The sequence below is a fragment of the Ictidomys tridecemlineatus genome, chromosome 4 (genome assembly GCF_052094955.1).
Source record: "Ictidomys tridecemlineatus isolate mIctTri1 chromosome 4, mIctTri1.hap1, whole genome shotgun sequence".
Lineage (NCBI taxonomy): Eukaryota > Metazoa > Chordata > Mammalia > Rodentia > Sciuridae > Ictidomys > Ictidomys tridecemlineatus.
The window spans coordinates 2,877,842-2,890,220 of NC_135480.1; the positions used below are offsets into that span (position 1 = coordinate 2,877,842).

Genomic DNA, 12,379 nt, shown 5'->3' on the forward strand with positions numbered 1-12,379 from the left:
CCCAGGGCACCCAGCCGCCCAGCTTTCGGGTGTGTTGACAGACGGGCGGATGCACCTACGTCCTGGGCGGGCAGCTGTGGTGCAAGGCCCTGCCTGGCAGGAAACCACGCAGAGGAGCAGAGGAGAGGAGAGGAGAGGGGCGGCCACCATGGGGCCCGGGAGGCAAGTCAGGGTCGCCAAGTGCCAGATGCTGGTCACCTGCTTCTTTGTCTTGGTAACAGGCGGGGTTGGCAGGAGGGTGGGGGGGGCAGGGTGGCCCAGGCCTACACACGCACGCACACTTACACCCGCCAGCCCTGCCGCCCCAGTCTGCCTCGGCACACTTGTGCTGGAACCCTGGGGGGCACTCCTGACATCTGGATAGGAGGCCCCTGGGGACAGTGTCCATCCTCCTGAGGGACAGTGCAGGGCCGAGATGAGCCTGGGTTGGACCCAGGGCCCTGGGTGGCCTGGGCCTGGGGTGGACGGGCTACGCCAGGGAAGGGTACTGGCCACCTGGGCTCCAGGGCTCCCAGGCCTCCTCCTGCTCTGAGGGGAGGGGGTCTTCCTGGGCTGGGGAGGGGTCAGGGCTCTGCAGACGGATTGACCCAAGGTCTGGGTCCTGCGGAAACTGTGCAATGAGTGTGTGTGTCCACGCGTGTGTGACGGTGTCTGGGTGGAGGCTTCTGAGACCACCCCAGAGGCACCCCACGGTCCTCAAGTTCAGACATCTCCTGTGAGGCCAGAAACCAAGGGTCTGGGGTTAGACCCTGCCCTGTGGGGCCTCAAGCTCCCCGCCCCGGGACAGCTGCCACTGCCCCACGCTCTGAGCCTGCCCACCCCCAGCTGCTGAGCCTCTCCATGGCCACCGCAATGGCTCTCCTTCACCTCGAGGACCGCTTTGCTGTGGTCAGCCGTGCTTCCCTGGACAGCAACCCGTGGGAGGCCGTGCACCGCTGGGGTGAGTGAGGTCAGAGCCACCACAGGGCACAGGGGGAAGCAGGCTGCTGGTGAAGGGCCCTGGGGACGAGGGCCAGCTCCCCAGCCCCAGCCCGTCCAGAGGAGCTGGCTTGGGGCAGGAACCAGGGCTCAGGGGCTGGAAGGAGCACCCCCCGTGTCCTGGACCATGGCTGGGATTCCTGCCCTCATCTCCCACCCCACAGGTGTGTGGGGACAGTGTGGTGTACCTGGCAGTGACGGGAGTGGGGACAGTGTGGTGTACGTGGCAGTGACGGGACAGAGGTCCCTGCTGTCGGAGCTCAGTCCACACTGGGGGCTGCCTGGAGCTGGACTTGGAGGGTCTTGTGGGATGCAGCAGCGGAATATCAGTGTTCAGAGGGCAGAGGACACTGAGGAAGGGCCAGCGCCTGCTGGGTGGCCCCCTTCCACCAGAGCGAGGCGCCTGCTTCAGGGAGGGCATGTCCCAGCAGAAGCACAAGGGGCTCAGGAGGGTGGCTGCCCAGAGGGCCAGGGTGGGGGACACAGGCCATGAGTGTGTGCCTGCAGGTCCAGGTCTCCTGCTCCCTCAGCCCCAGCCACCCTGGAGCAGGAAGCCTGGGGCCTGGGTCTGGGCTGATAAGGCCACAGCCTCACAGGGACACCTGTCACTGGGGCACGGTGGCAGCTTCAAGATAGCCCCTGAAGCCGGGAGAGGAGGGGAGCAGTGCCCGCCCAAGGCCCTGCTTGCTCCCTCGTCCCCCCTGCCTTGGGAGGAAGGAGGTCACTGGGCAGTGGGAGGCACATCCCTGACTGATGGGGAAATGTGGCCTCCCCAGAGGTCCAGCCCACCCCCAGGACCCCCGACTTGGAGGCAGGCCCAGGCTCTGTGCCTCAGGCCCACCCCAGGCCACCCCACCCTCCCCTCTCTCCCACCCAGTCTTCTCCCTGGGGATCAGCCTGGCGGGCCTGCTGAGCCTGGGAGCTACCCTGAGTGCCGCAGCCACCATGAGAGAGGCGCCAGGCCTCCTGGCCACGGTGAGTTCTCGGTGACCTTGGACTCCCCGCCCCCAGACAGGGCCAGGACGGGGAGGTGGACAGCCCAGGGAGCACCCTGAAATGTTCAAGCAGAAGCCGGTGCTGGCCGGCCAGTGCACTGCCCAGGGCCTGCTTCACTCTCCTCCTCACACCCAGCAGCAGAGCCCTGAAGGTCGAGCCGGCCCTGGAGCCTGGAGCCGTCCCCTAAGGACCTGGTTCTGTGACCCAGAGGACTCTGGGGCCAGGATTCGGGGGACTCCATTTCCTCTCAGGAGGAGACTGGGCAGGGACAGGCAGGACATTTGCCAAGCTCTCCTCCTCCCTCCCTCCCGGCCACCAGTCTCACAGGCCCTGGGCCTCAACCTGGTAGAAGGGGCCCCTCGTTGCTCCCAAATCTGTTTCTCCACGTGGGCCCCACCTTGGTCCCCACCAGTCCTTATTGGCCATCCCAGAACACCTGCCCGTGACCCCCCATGGCCACCTTTCCTTCCCCCTCACCTGAGCGGGGGAAGCTCCTCTCTGGTGCTCTGCCTTTCACTGGTCACTCCATTCCGGCCCTGAGGTCACCCCTTTCCCCTCCACCCTCTGCGTGTGGAGACCCCTGCCCCCGAAGGCGGGCCTCGCCTCGCCCTGCCTGTGAGTGGCTGCTGGGTGGCCTGTGCTGGGAGCTCACAGGGGCTCCCTGAGAACACAGCCTCTGGTCTGCAGGGCCAGCGGGTCTCAGCCTAGCCCTGGGCTCAGTGCCTGCCCGATGAGGACCCAGGTCTGCAAACGTCTCCTAGCACAGGGACAGCTGGGGGCGGCTGAGCAGCTCCAACCTCACCAGGATTCCCACTCTGGGGACACAGACGTAGGGCAGGAACAGCACCGGCCACGAGTGGGCACTAAAACCAGGCCTGTGCAGCCTGGTGTGGGGGCTGAGAGGGAGGCCCCAGTGAGGAGGTGACAGGGCTGGTGGACGGTGCTCCGTGAGGGTGTGTGTTTGCCGGGGGATGCCCCAGAGGGACCAGCCCAGAGAGACCAAGAGGGCTGCCCAGAGAGACCAAGAGGGCTGCCCAGAGAGACCAAGAGGGCTGCCCAGAGAGGCCTGGCACCAGGGCTGCGTGTCAGACACCAGGGGGCGCTGTGGAGCTGGGCTTGAGGCCACAGATGGCAGGCGGCAGAGGGCAGCAGGTGGCCACAGGCTCCAGTCAGGACCCTCATTGGCCTGCGCTGCCTGGTCCTGCCGTGGACTTCCCGGGTTCCCCAGCTGATCTGTGGCCAAGGAGGCCCAGGATGGCCGGGGGTCTCAATTCTGCCTCACTGGGGCTCCCTGAGGACAGAGCCTCCAGTGTGCAGGGCCAGGGGGTTCTCAGCCTAGCCCTGGGCTCAGTGCCTGCCTGATGAGGACCCCAGGTCTCCTAGCACAGGGACAGTCACTCCTGCAGGGACTCACACTCTGGGTGGTCCCCAAGGGAGCACAGCAGCTGCAGCCAGACTCAGGGCCTGACAGGCCTTATGTGGGTCAGCCTTGCAGGCGCAGCTGGGACCCCCAGCTGCATACCTGTGCAGGGCTGGGGTCCACGCCACTCCAGGTCCAGTGGGGGCTCCCAGACACGCTCCTGAACCCCTGCACCCTGGGCCCCAGCGTGGACAGCGAGCCCAGAAGGCCACCACAGGGACACTTGAGACCCTGTGGCTTGCCCTCACCTGCCCCGGCCACCACGCAGGCCTGGCTGTGTGCGCACTCTACCTGGCGCCTCTGAACGCGCATGTGACAAGGCGGGGAGGGGACAGCAAGTGGAAGATTTTTTCCCGTGTGGTGCCTGGCTGCCCCTCCCTGCCCCTTCCTGCCCACCCCCTTCAGCCTTTGCACAGGAAATGAAGGAGCAACTTAAGCCAGAAGCTCAGCCGCCCCTCAGCCCAGAGGAAGCGATTCAAGTTGTTTACGAGTTTGTTTTCATTTTGAGCGGACGCCTGGCCTGCCCAGCATCCTCTGCACTGTGGACGCCTCGGGGGTCCATCCACTGCCCAAGACCCTCTCCGCAGAGACAGAGCAGCGAGGGGCGGGCCATGGGTGCTCTTTCTCCTGAGAATGGAATGTTTTCTGGAAAATGCTGGTCTCTGAGCTGGCTCGTGGCCTCGAGGCTGGGAGACAGTGTTGAGCGATGGCTTCCAGATGGGGAGGACTGCCCTCAGCCAGGCCCCAGGGAGGGGAGGAGGAGGAGGAGGAGGGTGAAGAAGAGGGCCAGGGAGAACAGGAAGGAGAAGCCAAGAGAAGGAGGGAGAAGAGGATGAAGAAAAAGAGTAGGAGAGGAGGAGAAAGGATGGGGCAGAAGACGGAGGAGGGGAGAGGATGCTACGCAGGTCAGGGCTGACCCCAGCAGGCACATGGCACGTGGAGAAGAGGGCTCCCCACTCCCGCGGAGCCTGCACCCACATTGGGGAACCAGTGAGGCTGTGTCCGTGCCATCCTGGCAAATGTCTGGGGCCCCTCTGCATCTGCATGACTCCGGGGCTGAGACAGCCTGCAGAGAGTCCCCGCGGAGCGCTTGTTGGCCAAGCCACACACTGGCATTGCTGCGGGTGGCAGGGGACTGATGAGAGAAGAGCTGAACCCTGTGGACAGAGCCTGGATCACGGTGCCAGGAGGACATGTGGTGGAGACCCAGGTCCTGTGTCACCAGATGGGTCTCTGGTGGGGAGTGTCCCCAGGGCTCTCAGTCTGGGAAAGGAACCTCTGACACTGTCCCCAAAGTGGGGAGGGCTCATGTGCAGTGTCAGGGGAGAGGTCCACAATGTCCATCAGCTTCTTCAACGGGGAGGGTCTCAAAAGTCTGGACCCTGAAGGAAAGGAGGGCAGTGTGGGGGGGGCTGGTGAGCAGCGGGTGGTGCCCCACACGTCTAGAGCCTGGAGATAGCTGGCCGTGGTCCTGGGACACGCAGGGGCCGGGGGGAAGTGTTGGCATCTCACCCAGAGGGGAGGGAGGCCACAGCACCCCCAGGTGTGACTCCCCTCCCTGTCCCCAGCTTCTTCCACCCAGAGGACTGGCTCCCCAGGCTGCAGACTGTGTCCTGGAGCCAGCCCAGCTGTGAGGTGGGCTGCACCCATCCTGCACCAGGCATGTTTCTGAAAACAACGCAGAGCAACCTTCTGGCACCCACCCACTCCCAGGGCTGGGGGCCACTTCCCTTCCTGAGGAGGGGCTCCGTTTCCCTGGGGGAGTCCTGGGGCAGGAGGCTCTGCCTGGCCCTCCTGGACCAATGTTCTCGCCGAAGCCCTCCAGTGGACAGGGTCTCGCCACCCCAGGGATGGGCTGCCCCTCCTGGGGCGGGCAGTGTGGTACTGTGATTGACAGGCCCTCTAGAGCCAGCAGGGAGTAGTGACGGGAAAGGGACCCACCAGCAAGTCTCCCGTGGTCCTAAGTCTCCCCTTTAGGCAAGGAGGATTGGGGCTCAAACCCACACCTCAAACGGTTCTGGGGGCACACACCTGTAATCTTGGAGACTTGGAGGCTGAGGCAGGAGGATCACCTTTCCAAGGCCAGTCTCAATAGTTTAGCGAGGCCCTGTCTCAAAATGTAAAATAAAACTGGCTGAGGATGCAGTTCAGTGGCAGAGCCCCCTGGTTTCACGTCCCGGGACCACAAAACCAAACCGCTCACCTCCGTCTAGGGAGCCGCCTCTCTGCACACCAGCTGCCAGCCCCCCCAGGCCACCAGCCTGCACACGGTGACCAGGCCCCTTTGTCTCCCAGGGCTTCCTGTGCTTCGCCCTGGTGTTCTGCAGCCTGGTGCAGGTGGCCCTCTGGAGGTTCCACAACCCCACCCAGGTGAGTGCCTGCCGTCCCACCTGCAGCTGAGGGCTGGAGCGCGCCCAGTGTGTGGTGGGGAAGGGGCCCACTGGCTGACTTCCTGCCTCTGTGCAGGGGCAGGAGGTCTCCTCCTGGGCTAGGGGCAGCAGCTCCCTGGGGAGGAGGGGAGAGCTCTGCCCCTCCCTTGTCCCTCTGCAGACACCCCAGGCCCTGGAAGATGCAACTGGGGGAGGTGGGTGAGAGACGGACTAGAGGGGTGGTACATTCCAGGAAATGCACAGCATGGGCTGGGGATGTGGCCGCCTGGTAGAGGGCTTGCCCCGAAAATGCCCAAAGAGGGACTTGGATCTGACTCAGACCTGGAGGCAGGGATGATGGCGTGTAGGAGGGGCTGGAGGACAGTGGTGGGCAAGTCCTGGCCTCATGGGCAGCACAGCTGCTGTCCTGTTCTGGACACTGACCTGCCCAGTGGCCCAGGGGTAGGGTCCAATGGCATCCTGGCTGAAAGCCAGTAGGTTGGAGAGGAGGGAAGGCCCCTTGTGCCCCAGCAGGCCCTGGAGAGCCCAGAGCAGACAGGCCCGGGGGCAGGCCTAGAGCCTGGGGCTGGTGCCTAGCTCCACACAGGGCAAGAAGGCCCAGGGGCTAAGGAGGTGACTCCTGGGGTCCTCAAGGACCCTCAGTTACCCAGTCCTGACACACCCAATCCCCAGTAGACATGCAAGATACTAGGCTCGCGGCCATGGCTGTAGTAGGAGATCCTCTGGAGGCCTCTGAGTGGCCAGCCACATCTTTGCAGATGGAGGGCCTGCCCTCTGGGGTCACCTGGGCATGCTCAGATGGAGGGGTCCAGGCTCTTGGCTCAGAGTTGAGGCCTCTTCTCTCTTCCTTGCCCAAAGTTCTCCCCAAAGTGCCCACCCCTGAGACCAGAGAGAGGGAAATCCATTTCCACTGGCTCAGAAGGATCTGGAGGGGGCAGAGCCCCTGACAGCTAAGGCTCTGGGCAGGAGGATCCAGCAGTACAGCTGGAGGAGAGGAGGCCCAGGCCAGCCTTTGGGCATCACGTTTCCTGTCCACTGAGGAAGGAACAGTCTGGCCAGTTGGAGGTTGGATCACAACTTGGGTGCCCTGGTCCAGACAGCTGCCAAGTACCCTGGGCTGGCTGGGGCTCTGAGCCTAGGACTAACCGTTCAAGAGAGAGGGGTCCTCGCAGGGCCCACCAGACAGAGGCCTGTTGGTGAGGAAGGCCAGAAGACAGAGCTGTCGACACTGCTAAGGCTGAGGTGGGCGCCAGGGTCCAGCCAGGCCAGTCACCCCGTCCCCCTGCACCTCCCCAAAGGGCCCCCTAAGATGTGCTGAAGCAAGTAGCATCTCAAGATGGCTACCAGGGCCACTGCAGCTGGCAGGCCTGAGGACAGGAGGAAAGCCCAGGCCCGGCCAGGGCTGAGAGTGGGGTGCCCTTTCTATGCCCCACTCCAAGGAGCCCCTACTCAGGGGGTCCCCAGATGCCACTTCCCAGGCACCAGCAGGCAACTGGAGGCTGGGGAGGGCAGCGATGCAGACCAGGCCGTGGGGCGAAGAGGCTGCTGGTCACTGCTGTGGCCTCATGGCCACTGCGCAGCAACCTCCTGCTGTCCCCAGAAGTCTGTGGGGAAGATGGATGGCCCAGCTCCCTTTAAGAATTCCTGCCGAGACTGAGCCCAGTAGGAGGAGGAGCATCCTCAGGGTGGGCAAGTCCCGTCCCTGAATGCTCTGAGCTCGGCCTTCATGGAAGATCCTCAGACCCTCTGCAGCTCCTCATGGGATCTCCTACCTGGCCCCAGGACCTATTGGTGCCACCCTGGGCCATTGAGGGGGTAGGACACCCTGGCAGGTATCTGGGAAGACCCTGTCTTGGGGGTGAGCCCCGGGGTCCGTCCCAGACCCTAACCCTCAGTCCGCAGCACCGTGAAGTGCAAGATCTGATGCACGTGAGCACCGTAGCTCAGTCCCCTGGCCAGCACGGCTGCTCCCTGGACAGCTGCAGATGAGGCTCAGAGCCCCAGCGTCCACCCCTGGTTTTCCCCTGAGCAACATGGACCTGGGCCGTACAGAGTCCCCTGAACCCCAAAACTGAACCAGCCCTGCAGAGAGGGTCCAACTTGGCCTTCCAGGGCCCCTGGAGCCAGGTGGTGGGGTCTGGGGCAGGGGATCCTGCCCCAGGGCACCCTCCCTTGGTCAGAGAGACACCTGCCAGGCCATGTAAGTCCCTCGGCCACAGAGGCATTATTCACTGCCCTGCAGGAACAGGGAGAGCTGGTCCTAGGAGCGTGGGGTCCTCTCTAGGCCACCATGGGCTGGCAGGGGAGATAAAGTCATTGCAGTTCGGAAGGAGGACCTGGCCCCCCAGATCAGCTCCACAAGGCCCCTCCCCCTCCCCAGGTCCTCCTCCCACGAGGACACAGTGGCCCAGCAGGGCTCAGCTCCCGTGCACACGCCAGGAGACTGAAGCCCAGAGAGAGCCCTGGCCCAGATTTGCAGTGTCTGAGGCCACTTGGCACCGGCGCCCTGGGGGTGGGGGAGGACGGAGCGGTGTTGGGGATGACTCATGAGGATGTCTGACTTTTGTTAGCCATTAGTGCAGAGAGATTAATCTGTGCCAGGAGCAGTGTTGGGCTCAGAAGTTCTGTCTGGCACCGAAGGGATCTGGGCTTGGGCAGGGCCAGCTGAGCTCCAGTGCCAGCCTGCCCACATGCCCACCCAGACCTGCAGGCTGTTGATGGGGTCTGCTGTGGGGACCAGGCCCCAGAGAAACAAGGGCTGTGAGGTAGTCCCCTTCCTTTCTGTAGGGCAGGCACACGTGGCCAGAGCAGACACTGGTCCTCGCTCACCCTGGCCCTCCAGGTGAGTCCCAGCTGTCTGCATGGCATGGAGTGAAAGGGAGGACTCAGGGCCTCCAAGACAGGAAGAGGCATCAGGGGGCCTGCCTTGGGCCAGGAGACCAGGGACCGTCAGGGATGCCTTCCTGGAATAGGTGGGACTCCATCTTGCTTCTGGGGGATACTTGTCAAGAAGAGGGCATTTGGGGCAGGGCGTGGGAAGAGGCAGCAAAGCCACCCTCGGGACAGCAGAGGCACGGAGGTCTAGGGATGTTGGGTGAGGAGGGAAGCCAGCCAGCCTGGTCCACACCAGCCTCTGCCCCAAGTGGCCTCGTCCTCCTGGAGTGGAACCTGGGTGCCCCAGCATCCCTGCTCAGAGTCCTGATGTGGAACCCAGTGCCCAGGATTCTGCATGGCTCTGGAGAGGGACCTACCAGCACCTTTGGGGGCTGAGACCTGGCCCCAGGCCTCTCCTGAGACTCCTTGCTGGCCCCATTCATTGCACATGCCCAGACCACAGCAGAATGTGGACACTTCCCTTGGCCACACTCCCCAGGGCCACAGCTGAGGAACATAGCCTCTGCTTTATCCCTCAGGCCCCCCTGGGGGAGCAGGAGGCCACATGGCAGGCCATCCTGGGGAAAGAGGCCCACAACTGAAGTCCAGGACTCCTGTGACCAGTGCCCAGAGCCTCTGGAGCTCCCCCTGGAGGGGGGAATTGTGGGGCATCGGGCCCTGCCTGGCCTCCAGGGCTTCACGGGAGCTCCCCTGGGCCCAGGCTTTCCCGTGGTGCTCTTGGTGCAGGTGGAGGACGCCATGCTGGACACCTACGACCTGGTGTATGACCAGGCGGTGAGGAGCCCGTCCAGCATCCAGTGGCCCGAGCTGGCTGCCATCCAGGACACGGTGAGTCGGGGCAGGGCCTTCCCCTTGCCAGCATGCCACAGGTGGTCAACCTCAGTGTGCTACACAGAATGGGCACTGGACACCCTCCTGAGTCAGCCATCCTGGGCCAGCCTTGGGGCTTCCCAGGACACAGGCCATGGCTGCCCACTTTCAGGTAGAGGATAAGAGCTCCAATCCTCTCCCCCGGACAGCTGCCCACAGAATCTTTGGGCCAGACACAAAGTGAAAAGGCAGGTCCTGTTCAGACAAGGATTTCCAGACGGCGAGGACAGAGTGTTAGAGCAAGTGGGCGCTCCGTCTGCCACAGCACCGTGGCCCCACAGCGAGGGTTACTGGCCCCCAAGTTACAGGGAAGGCCTCCCCCTGGCTAGGCCCAGGCTGCCAGTGGCTGTGCCCCAGCAGAAGCAGCTGTGACCCAGGAAGCCCTGCCTCTAGGGGCCGGTTCTGCAGGACCCACCTAGGTCATTTGTCCATGGGTGCCTCAGTTTCCCCACCATCCTGACCGCTGCCCACAGCTCCCTGCATCTGTCTTCCAGTTTCTGTGCTGTGGAAAGAGGTCCCCTTTCCAGCTTCTGGGGAGCAGGGAAGCCGACCCGTGTCGGGGCGAGGAGGCAGCGAGAGAGGTAAGGAGTAGGCAGAGCCTCCTGGCCAAGCAGGACGCAGGCCTCGAGCAGAGCCCCACGGACATCCTGACCTGGTTTTCCCACACCCACGGAGCCTTCGTGGAAGGGCCTAGGGAAGGGTCCCCTGGGAGGGGGGCAGCAGGGGGCTACTGTGCCAGAAGCTCACGGCAGCCATCTTGACCCTGGCCTCAGCCGAGGCCCTTGTGTCAGCTGGACACCAGGCATGGGCTCCACTCACTCCTTCACACAGCTCCCAGCTTGGTGCTCCCCCGGGCCAGGTGGACCCAGCCTCAGAAACTTCTAGAAGCTTACAGAAAAGGTCTCTGTGCTGGAACCCAGAGAGGGTATCGGGTCTGGCTGGGGGAAGCAGCAGGAAGGGCATTCCAGGAGGACGGCTGAGCTGAGGGCAGCCCTGGCCAGGCCATGGCCCTTCCTGCTGGCCTGGACTGGGACTTGGCCCGCCGTCCCTTCTCCTCTGCTGCGACGCCCCACTGTCCTGGAAATAGACTGGCCCTATCTCCTGTGGATGTGCCTGGCCACCCTCCAAGAAACGGAGAAGGGTGGGAAATGGCTTGAGGCCCAGAAGGACCGTCCACTGCGCCCCCACCCCCAGGGCCAGTGTGCTGGGAGGGACTGAGCTAGGGAGCCCTTCCACCCAAGGGCAGTCCACAGGACCCACTGCAAAACACAGGCCGGGGCCTGGCTGTCATGCCCCCGGGGGAAGCAGGGGCCAGCAGGGGCAGGCTGGTGTGGGCCAGGAGGACGCCTGCTGGCAGGAGGGTGGGACAACACCGTGTGGCTCCTGGGTCCTTTGTCCCTCTGGGAACTGGAATCTCAGAATCAAAGGCAAGTTGGGGCCCAGCGAAGAATGAAGGGACTTTTGTTCTTGTCCAGGAGAAAGAGAAGCAGGAGGTGGACTCTCAGCTTCGGCCCTGGGGACCGGGTCACGGTGAAGGCGTGAGCGGGTTACTGAGTGGGAAGTGCCCGTGTCCTTTAATGTCAGGAAGCCAGAGGCCACTTTGGCAGCTGCCTTAGAGCCCACAGTTCTTGGCCAGCACATCTGGAGGGAACGCCTGGCCTCCTGGCCTCCTGGTCAGGGCAGGCAGAGATTCGGGGGTCACCCAGGCAGCATGAGACCAGCACGGGCAGATGCCACCATGCCATGACACCACCTCCCTTCTGGGGAGGACCTCGGTGGGTGCTGCCCTGTGCTCGGTGAGGGGAGGACAGCACAGGGCAGCAAGGGAAGCCCCTCACCCCTCCGTGGGCTGCTCCTCTGTCCTCCCTATGAGCTCTGGACACTGAGGTGCCGTGTTGCCCTTGGCCACCTGCAGGAGCTGGACACGTGGCCAGTACAGGAGCCCAGGGCAGCTTGGCCAGGCACGGCGGTCCCTGGGGCCCTACAGCAGCCAGCCTGTGATCCTTGGTTTTGCCTGCCCTTGCGGCCTCATCCAGGGCTCTGGGTGATTCTCCCCAGGAAAGTGGTGCACCCCAAGTTCCCACAACCTGACTTTGACAGGGTAGGGTCCTGCCTCTCCGTGGCTCCTCCGAGGCTGGTCATGCTGGGCAGGGAGGTCTGGCCAGGGTGGGCACCATGTGCGCTGCACCCTGCCTAGGACTGTCTGCAGAGCATCAGGAGCTTCCTGAAGACGCCACAGAACATCGCCTTCATGCTGACCAGCACCGGCCTGGCCCTCATGGTACCCGCCCTCGCTTGATGCCCCTTCCCCATCCCTCCTCTTGCCCTGCGGAGACCCAGACATGGCCCTTGGTCCAGGGGCCACAGAAGGCAGGATGAGGCAGCCTCAGCTGACAGCCCTGGGCCACGCCAGGGTCCTCAGGGTGGAGCAGCCTCTGATCCAGGAGGTGGCCTTGGGGGTTCAGGGTCTGCTGTCCCCTCCCAATGCTGCGACATCCAGACCCCCCGGGGCTCCCCCCCCCAGTGTTGTGTCCCTGCCGACTCGGGGACCTCTGGTTGTCCACCAGGTCTATGCCATGCTGCTCAGCTCCTTCCTCTGCTTTGCCGTCCGCTCCGGCCGTGGCTTGGACCGCAGAGGCAAATACACCCTGACTCCTCGGTAGGCCCCCGTGCCCACTGGATGCCTCAAGGGTCCTACAGCCCTGAAGGAGGCCCAAAGGTGTCTGTGTCTGTCTGGGTGGGCGGGGCCCCTGGACCAAGGGCCATGTCTGGGTCTCCAGAGGAAGCACTTGATGGTCAGCTCCACTGGGCGGGGCCAGACCAGTCTACA

General features: G+C 64.1%; 1 protein-coding gene across 2 annotated transcripts in view; it reads left to right on the plus strand.

Annotated features, from left to right (window-relative positions):
- Positions 1-12,379, plus strand: part of Tspan32 (tetraspanin 32) — a 14,466-nt gene continuing 2,087 nt past the window's right edge. The window contains exons 1-8 of one of the 2 annotated variants that reach the window (XM_013365237.3): positions 1-214; positions 826-940; positions 1,856-1,953; positions 5,690-5,764; positions 9,406-9,507; positions 10,044-10,130; positions 11,747-11,830; positions 12,117-12,208. In XM_013365237.3, the coding sequence (XP_013220691.3) occupies positions 50-214; positions 826-940; positions 1,856-1,953; positions 5,690-5,764; positions 9,406-9,507; positions 10,044-10,130; positions 11,747-11,830; positions 12,117-12,208 (818 nt within the window). In that variant the 5' untranslated portion in view covers positions 1-49. Of the gene's footprint in view, positions 215-825; positions 941-1,855; positions 1,954-5,689; positions 5,765-9,405; positions 9,508-10,043; positions 10,131-11,649; positions 11,831-12,116; positions 12,209-12,379 lie in introns of both variants that reach the window. The other variant, XM_078045360.1, reaches the window with a different exon arrangement.